This window comes from Cryptosporidium ryanae (assembly GCF_009792415.1).
Source record: "Cryptosporidium ryanae isolate 45019 chromosome Unknown contig_92, whole genome shotgun sequence".
Lineage (NCBI taxonomy): Eukaryota > Apicomplexa > Conoidasida > Eucoccidiorida > Cryptosporidiidae > Cryptosporidium > Cryptosporidium ryanae.
Window position 1 is genome coordinate 25,672 of NW_027125565.1, and position 14,222 is coordinate 39,893.

Here is a 14,222-nt window from a genome sequence, read left to right on the forward strand (position 1 = left end):
TAATATGCAGGAACTATAGTTTAATTAATACAATTTCAAGTCATTTTACAATATTTTATTTTAAATCATAAAATTTTAATATAACTTTTCATATTATTCAATATTAATTAAACAATTATAACAACAAAGATTAAGATATTGCCACAATAACATATACAAATTCATTAAAAATATTTAATATAGGTATAAATTAACTTCAATAAGTTTAAATGCATATGTACACATATTTAGATATTTATACCGAGTTTTTTACAGTGGGTAATGCCTAAGGCTTACATAGAAACATTTAGTGATACGCTATTTGTTTATATTCGGCGCCAAATATTATCATTTATACCGACAACCCAAAAGAAAAAAGGCAAGAACAAATTAACACAAAATGTCAAGAAATGACTCATTACCAATAAATAGGTATAGAAACGAGATATTATCCTTAATTAAAGAGAATGATGTTTCTATTATAATTGGAGAAACAGGAAGTGGCAAATCAACACTATTACCTATTTTTTTATATGAGGAAAGCTTAGCAGGTGAAAGAAATGAATCATTTAAAAATGGGAATAAAGTAATTGCAATAACACAACCTAGAAGAATAGCAGCAATTTCCTTAGCAGAATATGTTTCAAGTATTTTAAAAAGCGATGTCGGTGATAAAGCTGGGTATTCTGTTAGATTTAAAACATTAGTTTCAAAAAATACAAGAATAAAGTATTTAACTGATGGTATGTTAATTAGAGAGTGTATAACTGCTAAAAGGGGTCTTTTTGAAAATTATTCTATTATAATAATAGATGAAGCTCATGAAAGATCAATAAGAACCGATTTTTTACTTGGTTTACTGAAAATGGAATTAAATAGCAGAGAAAAAAAAGAGTACAAGTTCAAGATAGTAATAATGTCGGCCACATTTCAACATAATGAGTTTATTAATTTTTTTAAGTGTGATATAGAAGGGAAAGAAGGTAACAAAGGAGCTTTTTATCCTAAAATAGGTGTTTACAAGGTTCCGGGGAGACAGTTTCCAGTGAAAATAAATTATTTAAAGGAACCAGAAGTAGATTATTTAGAAGCAATAGTCTCCACTATTATGACAATACACTTTTCAAAACCAAAAGGCGATATTTTGGTTTTCTTACCAGGTCAGGATGACATACTACATTTATATGAAAAGTTAAATAATTTAAAAAAAAAAATTGAATATTTTTATGAAAAAGAGGGTGAACTTTCATTATATATCGATGGTACTAAAGTAAATAGTATTGAAAGAATTAAACTACACATTCAATGTCTTTATGCTAGTATGCCTGCAGAAGAGCAAACAAAAGTTTTTGAGACGCTTGCAGAAAATTATAGAAAAGTTATCTTGTCTACAAATATTTCAGAAACATCAGTTACGCTTCCAAATATTGTCTATGTTATAGATTCAGGTTTAGAAAAACTTAAATATTTTCAAACTAACAGTAATATTGATGCTCTAATTTTAACTAAAATTTCAAAGGCATCCTCAATACAAAGAGCAGGAAGAGCAGGAAGAGTTAAGCCTGGAGAAGTTTATAGAATTTATACTAAAGAAAATTATAATGATCTTTCCTCATCACAAATTCCAGAAATACTAAGAACAAGCCTTTCTGAAACTTTATTAGAACTTATATATATTTTAGACTGTTATTCTTCGTTTAGAAGTAAAATGAATTTAAATACAGACTTTATGACAAATAATTCACAAAAAGAGGTATCCGTAAAAAAAATAATGAGCTTTCCATTTCTTAGCTATCCAAACAGAGAATCTATTATTTCAACTTTAAAATTTCTTTATAGGCTCGAAGCATTAGACATAAAGGGGAATATAACAGAACTTGGAATTAAGCTTACAATGCTTCCTGTAATTCCTGTTTTGGGTAAACTTATTAGTTGTGGTATTGAGTTTTCCTGTACTTCAGAAGCTATTACATTGGCATCTATGCTATCTGCTGAATGTTATTTTGATTGTTCAATAGATGTAGGAAAAAACATTAAAAAACCAAGAAATGACAATACAAAGAATGACGAGTATTACAACTCCCCATTTTCGTCCTCTTATAGAACTCATATTAAATCTAGCATGGTTAAATATGGAGATCATGTTGGACTTATTGAGCTCTATAATACATGGAATTCATTGGGATCTTCAGAAAAATATAAATTTTGCACAGAAGTTGGAGTATCTAATATAAATATGATGCGTGCTAAATATATAAGAGACCAGTTAGTACAGTTAACATACAATATTTTTGAAATTAAAACAATAGATAGTTGTATATTGAAAAGTAATCTTGATTCTGTGAATAATGCAAATAGAGATTTAAATACACCGATTAGTAACAAAGATAATATGCTGGAAGCAAAAACAATTGTTGACGAAACATTACAAGATGAGAAATGGAATCCATTACTTATGTGTTTAACAAAGAGTTTTTGGCAAAATTCTGCTAAATTAGATAATAATAACAAACAGTATATTACTGAAGTCTCAAAGCAAATAGTTAGTCCTCATCCTTCGAGTAGTATTACACAACTTAGAAATAGGCATAAGTGGGTCGTATTTAGTGATATAGTACAAACAAAAAAAACATATATAAGAGTTATATCACCAATAAATCATTTATGGCTCACAGAACACTGTTCAAAATGGTTCATTTCTCAATAGCATAATTATAAGTAATTTAACTTAATTATTTGATATTTTAAGTACGTTTTTATTAATTTATATCCAATGAAATACAACTTTGAATTTATGATCGTAGTAATGTTTTACATTCAATTAATTTAATAATATTGAAAAAGTTATTAACTATTAAAATATAAATAATAAATAAAAAATAATTGTTTATAGCAAAAAAAAATAAAAAATACTTATCATTAAAAATTATTTAATCTGAAGGAAATATCGGAATTCTATCATCATGAACCAATTGATCCAAATGTTTAATATATTTATAACCATTTGGAACTCTTCTTAATCCGTATTTAGTTTCTTTTAATAAGTTGGAGCTATAAATAAAATCTGAATTATTGTTTTTATTATTACGGTAAAATTCATAGTTTTGCTTACTTAGTTCTTTGGATTGAACCTGAATTAAAACAAACATGGAATTATTTTTTAATAAATACTCTATTTTATCTAGAAATATATCTTTATCTAAATTTTTTAGTTCATTTAAGGTATTATTTGAGTATTTTAAATTGTAAATGTGAGAATTAAATTCAGAATTGATGTCGTGATTTGATAATGAACTTGATAGTTTATATTCAGTCAATTTTTTTGAATGTTCAAAAAAATTATTTAATTCAACGCCACTATTATGGAAAAGATTATAGTAATTATCGGTAAAATCAGAAACCAAAAGTCCAAGTTCATTTGCAGAGTGATCATTGGATTCAAGTATTATTCTCCATTTATAATAACTGTTAAGATCATTTATTGATGTTTTAATGGATAAATTTTGTTTTGAAAGTAAGTAAAATCTTTTTAAAAATAATAAATTATAAATTACATCATTTAAATATAAAAAAGCTATATATTCGTCGTTAATTCCCGAATTAAAATCGAAGTTTTTATAAAATATAATGTCTAACAGTGCAATATTAGGTCCAAACTTGTCAGAAGTAATGTTGAAGAATTTAGTGTAATCTTCTGCTATACTCTTCTTATCTTTTATTTTGCTATACTCTTCATTCATAATTATATAAAGCTTTTCAGTTTGAATTGAATTTAAAGTTGGCAGTTTTTTATTAGTTAAAAGAGCAGGTCTAACATAGTGATAAAAAAATTTTCTATCATTAAATTTCCTTAAATCCTTTATATAAAATGTCTTGTAAATAGAACTGTTACACATTTTTTTTGTAATATTTGGATTTAGCCGATTAGTAAAATTTAAAATATGTTTTTCAAGATCATTTCTATCTAAATTTCCAATAAAAAGACCTTCAAGACACAAATTATTTTTTAAATTATTAAGGTTTTCTATAAATTTTGCATAGCTCATCATTTCCAATTTGGAAAATACTCTCACATTAGTTGGAAAATTTGGAATATAAATTCTAGATGAAAGCTCATTTGCTTTAGTATATGAAGTAAATGAATATTTTTTATTAAGCAATATATCATGTAACTCATTTTTGGCATTGAAAAAGCTTTTCTCCGAAATAATTCCTTCCGAGGTTATTTTAAAAGATATGTCATTAAGTGTTGGCTCTAAGCTTCCAGAGTAACCACTCATCATTATATTTAACGAAAATGAATTTGAGTTAAAAAGTGAAGAGTCTATATTCACAATAGGATATATATTCATTTTTGCATCATTATATAATGAAAATTCTAGTATATTTGTAAAACATATTATCATTATGAGACCCGTAATTAAATCAGTAAGTGAATATAAATGAGAAAGATAATCTGAAAAGTAATTTATAGATAATATTCCTTTGAAGTAAGGTTGTCTCATATTATTTTTAGCTTTATACCATATTTTCACATTTTCTCTAATATTTAGTAAAGAATTGTTGTAATCTTTAACTACTTCACCATACCAATTCATAATCATTGAAGAAAAAAAACTAGTTATAGTTGAAAAAATTAAATTTTTTGTACTTGAATTCTTTTCATTCAATTTCTCAAGATGTGAACTTTTCTTTGTAGTTAAAATTAAATCATTTATTTCTAAATATGGCTTTGAAACATTGGAATTTTCAATTGAAAAGTCTATTATGTCAAAATTATTAGAAGTTATTTCATTTACAAATGGTCCTGACAATCCTCTAGCTTCCCACAATTTACGTCTTTTTCCGGAGTAACCAATTCTATCTAAAGTTTCTACCCCTAATTCACAAACAGTATATTTTAATTTGAAATAAGGCTCTACCATAATTTTTTTTTCATTTTGATTAAAATAGTATTTATCATTAAAATAATAGTCATTATTTAATTTATTAAAACAGAAAATATCATTATAATATGACCCAAAATTTGAAAAAATAACCAAATTATCACCATTTAATTCTTTTATTCTTTCATTAAACAACTCAATTGAGTTTCCTGTATCTGTACAATATCTCTTTAATTTATGCCATACACCATATTTATAAATTGAATCTATTCTCCTTGAAATATTTAGACTGAAATTATTATAATTGTAGTTCATATAGTTGGATATACAGCTATTAATTAAAAAGTTATAATATTTCTTGTCAACTCCGTTGTTTAAAAGTAATAATACTGAATTAGATACTAATTCATAAAGTTCATTCAAATCTACCTTTTCGCCTCCTAGAAAGACATTCAACCAAACCAATGAAATACCTTCCAAATAATATTCAACATAACAATCTAATTTTAAAGGAAATATTCCACTTCTAAGTGTACCCTTAAAATCACCACAAAAAAAGTGTTTAATTAAGTATTCGAATAGTGGATTTTCTTTTGAATATTTAGAATGTACACCATTTCCTAAGCCTAAAACAAATACAAATGATATATTATCATCAGTTCTAACATACTGCACTAACTTTCTCTTTAGCTTTCTTACATTCGTTTTAATTATTGACTCTGGTTTATAATACGACGTTCTTAGTTTCAGTGGATTGACATATATACTTTTAAGTGTTGAAAAGTGGTTTTCAACAAGATTAGCCATGTATTCTAGTGATAATGGTGAGTTTATTATTATTTTAATTATATCTGGAGTGTAATAATTACTTTTAAAAAAGTCAATTTTTTTAATTAGAAAATCTATATCCGTACTGTAATCTAAAACTAATGACCCACCTAAATTACGCCCAAGTATTGAACTAACTATAAACCTTCTTCTAATTGAATCAGACATTAATTCATTTTCATATTCTTTCTTCAATATTTTTATACAGTTGATAACTTCATTTCTTTCATACACTGTTCTGTCAATTATCTCACGAATTAAACCTAAATAAATATCCATGCAATCAGAAGAAAATATACCTGATAGTTCTATAATAGCTTCTGTTGATTTTGGCAACCAGTAATACATTCTACATTTATCGTTACCATTAATTGGGTCACTAATCTTGTAATTATTACCATTTTTATCCTCCAAATATTGTGATAAACAAGTTAATAGCTTTGAAAATCCCAAAAAATTATCTAAATCATTATTTAAATCTACTTCTATTCCTATACTTAATTCAGAATTTACTAGATCCGAATTAGATATCAATACAACTTCCAGTAAATTTTCTAGTTTATAGTGCCTAACTAAGTTTGAAGGAAAGCTTTCATCAACAGACATATTCCCCTTCTAAATTGCTATATATTTCAAGTTATTAATCTATATCATTTCTAAAATCTTCTTAATGACTTTTTTTCTTTTAAATTTGTTATTTTATTGACTTTTTGACAGAAAATGTACAACAAACAAGACCCGCCAAAGCACTCATTTTTGTTTTATTTCAAGAAATATAACAATTCGAGTGTAAAATAAAATTATAGTATTAAGAGTAAGTAATAGAAAATACACAGATTTACAGATATAGCTTTCATTTATGATAATTATTTTATAATTAAGATTAAATTAAATTGTTTGATTTTTTTTTATTAACTAATAGTACCAGTTTCACTACAACTACATCAGCTCAAGTTATTAATGAACTGGTTCTTACACTATGAATCAGTGTAAAAATGCATCTTTTTAATTAATAAAAATCTTTATTCTCTTATTAAAACTTACCATCAACAATTATCTTCAGATTTTTTATTTATTTCTTTTTAATTATTATTAATTATATTTATTATATCAAGTGCCTAAATTAATGTCAAAACCACATTTTTATTTGTGATGGGTCACTTTTCCCTATGCATTCTATTCTTAATAAACCATATTTATCTAATGCTTTTTTATTCATAATTAATATTAAATGATTTTCAGTTAATGTACTTACTTGGGTCGCGCTGATTTGAATACACAAGTTTATTATTAATTAATCCAATTGAAGTTGTTTTAGAATGTGATCTACTCATTATTTTGTATAGTTGTTTACACAATATGATTACCTGCTGGTCATTTTTCTCCCTTTTGTAATACTGGTTAATGGACCTAACTACTCTATTAATATCATATGCAGATATTACATGTGAGTAAATTTCGGTTCTCTTACATGATAATATTAGTAATATGAATCCAAATTTAACAATTTGCTTAATGTGTATGTTTGCTTTTATTATTTCTAGTATTTTACGAATAATATTTGGATCGTTGAATGTAAATTCCTCCAATGTCATTAACACTGAAACGAATAATGCTAATATATTTTCAATCAAAAATTTATCAAAACAGTTATCTAGTTTTGAAGCAGCTAGATTAAATAGTCCCATACTCATGAATTCTTTACAAGCTTCTCTGTTTGAACCTACTAAAAATCTTAAAGCTGCAAATCCCCAACCTTGTACATTTTCATTAAGATTTCTTTCAGATAAAAAGTAAATAATTTTCTTACCAATGTTTGAGTCAACCCATATCTAATAATTTATAAAACAAATATTTTCAGTAAGGTGTATATTATTAATATTATATATTTAACCCACCTCTGATACAAGTTTTGAATCTGACGATGAAAGGAAGATAAGTCTAAATAGTGCTAATAAAATTGAATTTCTAGCAGACTCACTCCAACTTTCATTTTCAATTTTATTAAATAATTCTAATATCTGAGGGATTGCCTGCATTTTGATTAATCAGTCACAAAATTATTTCTCTATTAAAACTTACTATCGCTATAATATTTTCAGAAACACCATCGTTAAATAACAAATGTATTAATATTAATATGCATAGCAAAAGTATTTCTGGTGACTTTGTGTTATATTTTATAATATTGCATAGTACTTCAGTTGCTCCAGATTCATACATGTGTTTTCTAAGTTTTGTTCTTCCATCATATGGATTCAACAATTCCATTATTTCTATTAATTGCGTTAAAATAAAAACAGTATCTTGTTCAGAGCGGAGCTGTTTTAACATTGATAATAACCATATTGCGTGTAGTTCTTTTATTTGTGGAATATTGAATTCCCACGATGCTTTTGGTTCATTATATTTTTCAATTAATATGTCTTTGTCTAACATTTCTGAATATACTAATATCTGATTCATATATGAATCGCATTTGAGAAGCTTTTTAGAAAGGATTTTAACATTTTTATCCAAAATATTCGCTCTTTTCCTATGTAATACATTCACATCCTTTGTCAAACAACATCCCATTATATAATTTCTATGTGTATGCTTTAAAACCTCATAGTAGGATTTTTATAATCACTGCGTTGTCCAACATACATATAGGTGTTAATATTATATAGTTTTGAAGTATGTATATTTATTATTATTATTTTTATTAATTTTAACTTGAAACTGTCTTCTTTGACTTTTCATTGCCACATGTAATTTTTTACCGCCACATTATATAAATCATTTTATTGTGGAATTATTTTAATTATCCTTTTAAAAATCGAATAGACACATTATCTTGTTTTATTTCATCCTTAAATCATATATTCCATAAACTAGTAGAATAAACAACAAATAAGATATTCAGGCAGGAAAAAAGTTCTGAATTATATTTTTTTTAAAGTGAAAGATAGAATTTAATCGTGGTCAAGACTATTTGTAGGCGCGTGTACATTTTACTAAATTTTCTATTTTGTACAGCATCAAATTAAGGTATAAATTAAAAGAGAAAATAAGAATATAAATTTCATTTTAAATAAAATTTTTGACTCTAAAGTAGATAAATTTAATTTTCTGATTCAACATTTTTTTTTACTTTTTAAAAATTATAAATAAATATATTGATAAGTTTATAATCGTAAAAGTGTAAAAAGATGTCTTTAAATTTTTGTTTGAAATGAGTGGAATAAGCTGTAAAATTGCTTACATTTGTTTAATAATATAAACACATATTATTTTAAGTTATTTTTTAAGAGTATATTTTTTTATATTTAAAGCCATAAATGAGACTATTAATTATATTTACATTGGTATATATTCTAAAGTATAATTTTTATAATTCACGGGAATTTTTTTTTCTAAAGAAAGCATCATTATTAAAGGTAGAAAGTTTTGACAATTTTAATAACCTTGAGAATTTGAATAGTGTTGATACAGGTGAAGATAATAATTTGACAATAGATGATTATTTGTTATACACAGAATTCGATAGACATGTTTTAACTCCGACAGATGGGACGGAAAATGATGTTTTTGATCCTCTCTTATTTGTTCTTTTAAATAATCTTGAGGCACAAAAAATTGGTTTAAACGTTTTTTCTGAAGATCACACAGAAGGTGAAATTGAACAAGAAATTGAAGAGATTGTATTTAATAAACACAAATGTATGCTTGCAGTCAAGTTTGAGATTGAGTTTCTAAACAATCCTTTATTGCATAAATCTGGAATTATTAATTACATTAAGGATATTGAAATAAATGAAACAGGCGAAACAAAAATCATTGAAGAGCCGAATATTGTTGAGGATAAATATGACATTATTAAACAAGAGGCAAAAACAAAAAAGCTTGAAAAGATTACCTCATTTTTAAATAAAGTGTTTGAAGTTTGTAATTTAATCACAAATCAGGAAAGATTAGATCAATTTAAAAAAACAATTAATTATGTAATTTATAAAACTGAGCATGCAATAGAACGGCTTGAGAGAAAAAAATTAGATTTTGAAAAACAAAAAGATAGTAAAGATCAAGTGGCTTCAGCAGATAGTGAACAAAATAATAAAGTTTTAGAAAATATAAGCATTATTAGAGGAAAAGCTGATGCTTTAACTATGGCCCTTAAATCATTTAATAGAATCAAAGATTATTGGATGCATCTGGAAAATCTACCTTCAATAGTATAGTTTTGTGTTAATTATTTATTATCTTTAACATTACAATCAATATTTTTCAAAAAGGAAAGGAAAAGTTTTAAATTATCATTTTACAGAAACAAATCACACATGAAATATGTCAATTATTTATGTTAAAAAGGCGAATTAAAATTTTAAATATAATAATTTATTATTGTTTTTTTCCTTTTTTTTTTTTTTTTNNTTTTTTTTTTTTTTTTTTTTTTTTTATAATGACTTCACTATGTTTGTTCATTGCTTTGTATTATTTCTGTTATTTAAGATTACCCGCCCTATTTTTTGTTGTAGGTGTAATTACATGAGGGAATCGTCGATGAAATTGCAAATTAAGAAAAAAAAAAGAGAGGTTAAAACAATTAAATTTATTAGGTTGATTAATTAATACTAATGTTAACGCTATAATTTTATTGTTAAACTGTATTTAAATTCTTTTAGATGTTTGTACTCAAATATTAAAAATTGTGATTGTTCTCAGGGGTAAAGCAAAACCCTATAAACGTCAAATGGTATAATTTTGTGCAAATAATTCACTGAATAAAAATAGCTGATATAAATAAAAATATTATAAATATTTATATTATTTAAAAAAATAACTGCTATTATATAATAAGAATATAATATTCTAAGAAAAAAAATGTTGGATGATATTTTATTGTCTTTATCGGGATATGTTGGAGAAAGTATTGAAGTTGAACCTGAATTATTTATGAATAATTCTATATCTTTATATAGTTATAAGTACTGTTTAAAATTAAAATCCCAATTTGAGGAATATCTTTCTTCAACAGAGAGTAATTTGGTATCACAAATACTAAAGGTTTCAAGTAATGTATATTCAATAAACGAATTTATAAGTAATGTACAAAGTATAGTATATTCAAAAGAAAATTTTTCTATTAGAGGTGAATATGATTGTAGTGATTTGATATTAATGAAAGGAATTAAAAAAAGACTATTAAGAATAAATCCTGTTGGTTTTTACATAAATGCAATTTCTAATTGTATTCGAGAATATTTAATTAAGTATCTTGAAAAAATAAGTCAATTGGAGAGAGAGATTTTTGAGAATCCAAGTTTACCGTTAACTTATATTTTGGCATTCGTATCAAAACCTGGTAGAGTTCTAAATATTATAATGGACTTTATTGATAAATGGTATTCACTTTCATTAAATACGCGTATTGAGTCAACCAGTAGATTTTCATTTTCAAACATGTTCATATTAATGGAAAAAAATGATAATATTTGTGATATTTTTATAAGTGTACCGTGTGGATATATTTTAGATTATTTTTACATTGGTATAAACTCAGGTGATTCGTTAAAAGAAGCAGTGCATAGAAATTTGTTGTTGGTTTGTAACAGAGTTTTAAATTATCAAGTAATTAACTGGATTATAATTGGAAGATTGGTAGATCCTTTTGAAGAGTTCATTGTGGGAAAATTCTCAGTTACAACTGATCAGTTTGTATTTTCTAGACCTGAAATTAGTTCAAATAGCAGTTTTATTCCAATTGACAGGTGAGCTATATAATTAAAAACAAAACTCTATGTTAAATTAACTCGTAAATTATAATACCGTAGTTGTTTTGAGGCACATGTAGATGAAAATATTCTTGAATTACATGACTTAGATGAATCTATTCACTGTTTTGTATTTGAATGGGAGGGACTTTTTTATACAAGATATGAAGCTTTTAGTCAAAAATATTTACTTCCTAAACTTTTATATACTGTATTTAATGTTGGTAGAACGGTATGTTAAACAATAAAATATATAAATGAAAAATTAATGACAAAATCTTTTAATATTAATTGTTCAGTTGCGAATAATTAAGAAATTTGTAGATAAAAAAAATGACAAAAACTTTGAAACAAAACTCGAGTTCTACCTAGAGAAATTTAGTCGATTGTTTGATTCATCATTTCCATATATTCAAGATCCTCTTGAGAAATTAGTTGAGGAGTATAGAGAGTATTTATCACTGATAATGTTTGATACATTGAAAAGTAATAATAATGACATTACTTTAATTTTTAAATCAATTAGGGAATTATATTTATTGGGAAATGGAGATTTGTTTTCTCAATTGGAAAAAAACATTTTCAGATTTTCAGTTAACTCGGAAAAAAACCTAAATATATCTGAACAACAGGAGTTTGTTAAATCAATTTGGAATGACTTAATTGTTTTTAGTGATAAATTTGAAACGGGGAAAAAAAACCAGAATAATATAAAAGATACTCTCGGAATTAAGGTTAATTTTTGTTCTGATACGTTCGATCTTTTTAATTTTGGAATAGATGAGGAAGAACTTGTAGATACATTTAATTGTGAAATTGAAAGTAATGAATTTATTTTAAAATTAAACGATAAGGACAATAACGCCGTTTACAAACGAGAAAATGAAATGAATGTAACAAAAAACAAAATTAAGAATGGTGATTTTGAGATTAAAGAAATAAATTATAATCTTGAAATAACATCATATTGTAAGATAAAATGGCCAATTAGGATAATTGATGGTTTCAATCATGTCATTGAGTTTGTCAGTTCTCCTAATGTTGTATCCTCATTACTACTTTCTGCAAACGGAGATGGAATACCGTTTAAATTAATTGGTGAAAATTCAACTAAATTTTATTTAGAAACAGAAAATAATAATGAGTTTTTGAGATTTACGTGGTTTATTGATATTAAGGATGAACATTCAGTTGAATTTAATATTAGAGCATATTGGCACACCAAAAATTTAAAGCCATTATTAAATACAGAAAAGAATTACTCACTTTTAAAGTCAGACATAATTAAAATATTAAATAATGATAATATAAATAAGTGTATTAATAAAAGCTTAAATCATTTTTCGTATAGAATACGTATTTTATTTAAGCAATCAAATATATCGTTTTATTTAGAACCTTATAAATATTCAGATAATCATACAGTTTCACTATTAAATAAGCCTACACAGATATTAAATATAAAACACATTAATTTGGATATTTGTCTACCATTAATATCATCTTCATGTTATTTTTACTTAATTAGGCACAATAATATTAAAGAACAAGATGAAAGTTTTCATGAACTATTTATTACAAAATGGTGTCACATAAGTGCGACAGGAAATGTTGATGTTATTTCTCAACTTTATTATTTAAACAATAATTCAAATTCTACTTATTTAGATTTTCCTCGATATTCTTCTAAAGATAATAGTAGCTACTACAATATTTTGGTAAATAAGCATTTAAATAAATTTATTTCTGGAATTAATTTCAATAATCATATATTTAGACTCAGACTCGTAGAAAAACTGAATTGGCCACTTCAATTGATATTTACAAAGAGAAATATGGAGCATTATTATAATTTATTCGATTTTTACTGGTTATTCTTTAAAACATATAGTGGATTGGAGAGAATTTGGACTGAAATGTTTAATGTTAGATATGGATTTAGGAGAAATACATATTATTTCTATTTAAAAGAATATTCCGTTAATAATTTTTGGAATTATATATCTTATTGCAGATGGGTACTTCAGATAACTATAGGTGAATTTTATTCATTTTTACAAGATTTTGCGATTAACCAAAGTTTTGGTATTTTTTTTGAGAATATTATTAAAGAAAAGGATTTTGAAAATATATTATTAAAACACTCTGAACTTATACAAAATCTTGTTTTGAAATCAGGATTTTTACTCCCATCCATATTAAATCCCTTAACTACAATTTTTATTTTAACAAATGATTGGACTTACTCAATTTACAAAGAAATATTGAGGTGGAACAATATTTCTAATGAAAACGATGCTTATAAAGAAAAAAATTACTCCTTAGCATCCAATGATAATTTTCACTTACTTGAAAATTACCCGTGGAGTAATTATGAATGGAACAACATAACTGAAATTACCGTCAAATTTATGAAGAATTTTATATTATTATGGGATAACCTTTGTACTGAAGTATCTATAATATCAAATAATATTCAATATCAACATTTTTCATTTTTATTGTCCATTTTTAATAATAATAGGTGGAATATTGATATTCCAGATCTAAATAGTGACAGCAAACCTCGAGATGAAAACTTATATTATTCAGAAAATTACTTTTCTGAAAATTACAAAATTGAAGATGAATGTTTAAAATATTATTCCAGTGACTCAAATACAGAAGATGATAACTTTTATGGTATTGATTGTACTAATAAAGATAATGATTTTGAACATGAACAGAGTGATGAAAGTGACTCCGGTAATGGAGGAAATTCTAACGGAATAAT

At 25.0% G+C, this 14,222-nt stretch overlaps 5 protein-coding genes across 5 annotated transcripts; 3 read left to right on the forward strand and 2 right to left on the reverse strand.

Annotated features, from left to right (window-relative positions):
- Nucleotides 1-379: 379 nt before the first annotated feature.
- On the forward strand, nt 380-2,686 carry FG386_003683 (ATP-dependent helicase; the record flags this gene model as incomplete). Its single annotated transcript, XM_067342991.1, has 1 exon — nt 380-2,686. The coding sequence occupies one exon, from the start codon at nt 380-382 to the stop codon at nt 2,684-2,686; it is 2,307 nt and encodes a 768-aa protein (XP_067196068.1).
- A 223-nt stretch (nt 2,687-2,909) lies between these two features.
- Nucleotides 2,910-6,299, reverse strand: FG386_003684 (uncharacterized protein; the record flags this gene model as incomplete). Its single annotated transcript, XM_067342992.1, has 1 exon — nt 2,910-6,299. One exon carries the CDS (start codon nt 6,297-6,299, stop codon nt 2,910-2,912), a length of 3,390 nt encoding a protein of 1,129 aa, XP_067196069.1.
- Nucleotides 6,300-6,822: 523 nt separating this feature from the next.
- Nucleotides 6,823-8,270, reverse strand: FG386_003674 (uncharacterized protein; the record flags this gene model as incomplete). The annotated part of the gene is made up of 4 exons (XM_067342982.1): nt 6,823-6,893; nt 6,949-7,525; nt 7,592-7,726; nt 7,776-8,270. 4 exons carry the CDS (start codon nt 8,268-8,270, stop codon nt 6,823-6,825), a joined length of 1,278 nt encoding a protein of 425 aa, XP_067196059.1.
- A 746-nt stretch (nt 8,271-9,016) lies between these two features.
- FG386_003675 (uncharacterized protein) lies at nt 9,017-9,916 on the forward strand (the record flags this gene model as incomplete). Its single annotated transcript, XM_067342983.1, has 1 exon — nt 9,017-9,916. One exon carries the CDS (start codon nt 9,017-9,019, stop codon nt 9,914-9,916), a length of 900 nt encoding a protein of 299 aa, XP_067196060.1.
- A 643-nt stretch (nt 9,917-10,559) lies between these two features.
- Nucleotides 10,560-14,194, forward strand: FG386_003676 (uncharacterized protein; the record flags this gene model as incomplete). Its single annotated transcript, XM_067342984.1, has 3 exons — nt 10,560-11,446; nt 11,510-11,681; nt 11,749-14,194. Coding segments are annotated over 3 exons (3,505 nt in total), but the record flags the coding sequence as incomplete, so codon positions are not given.
- Between the last annotated feature and the right edge of the window lie 28 nt (nt 14,195-14,222).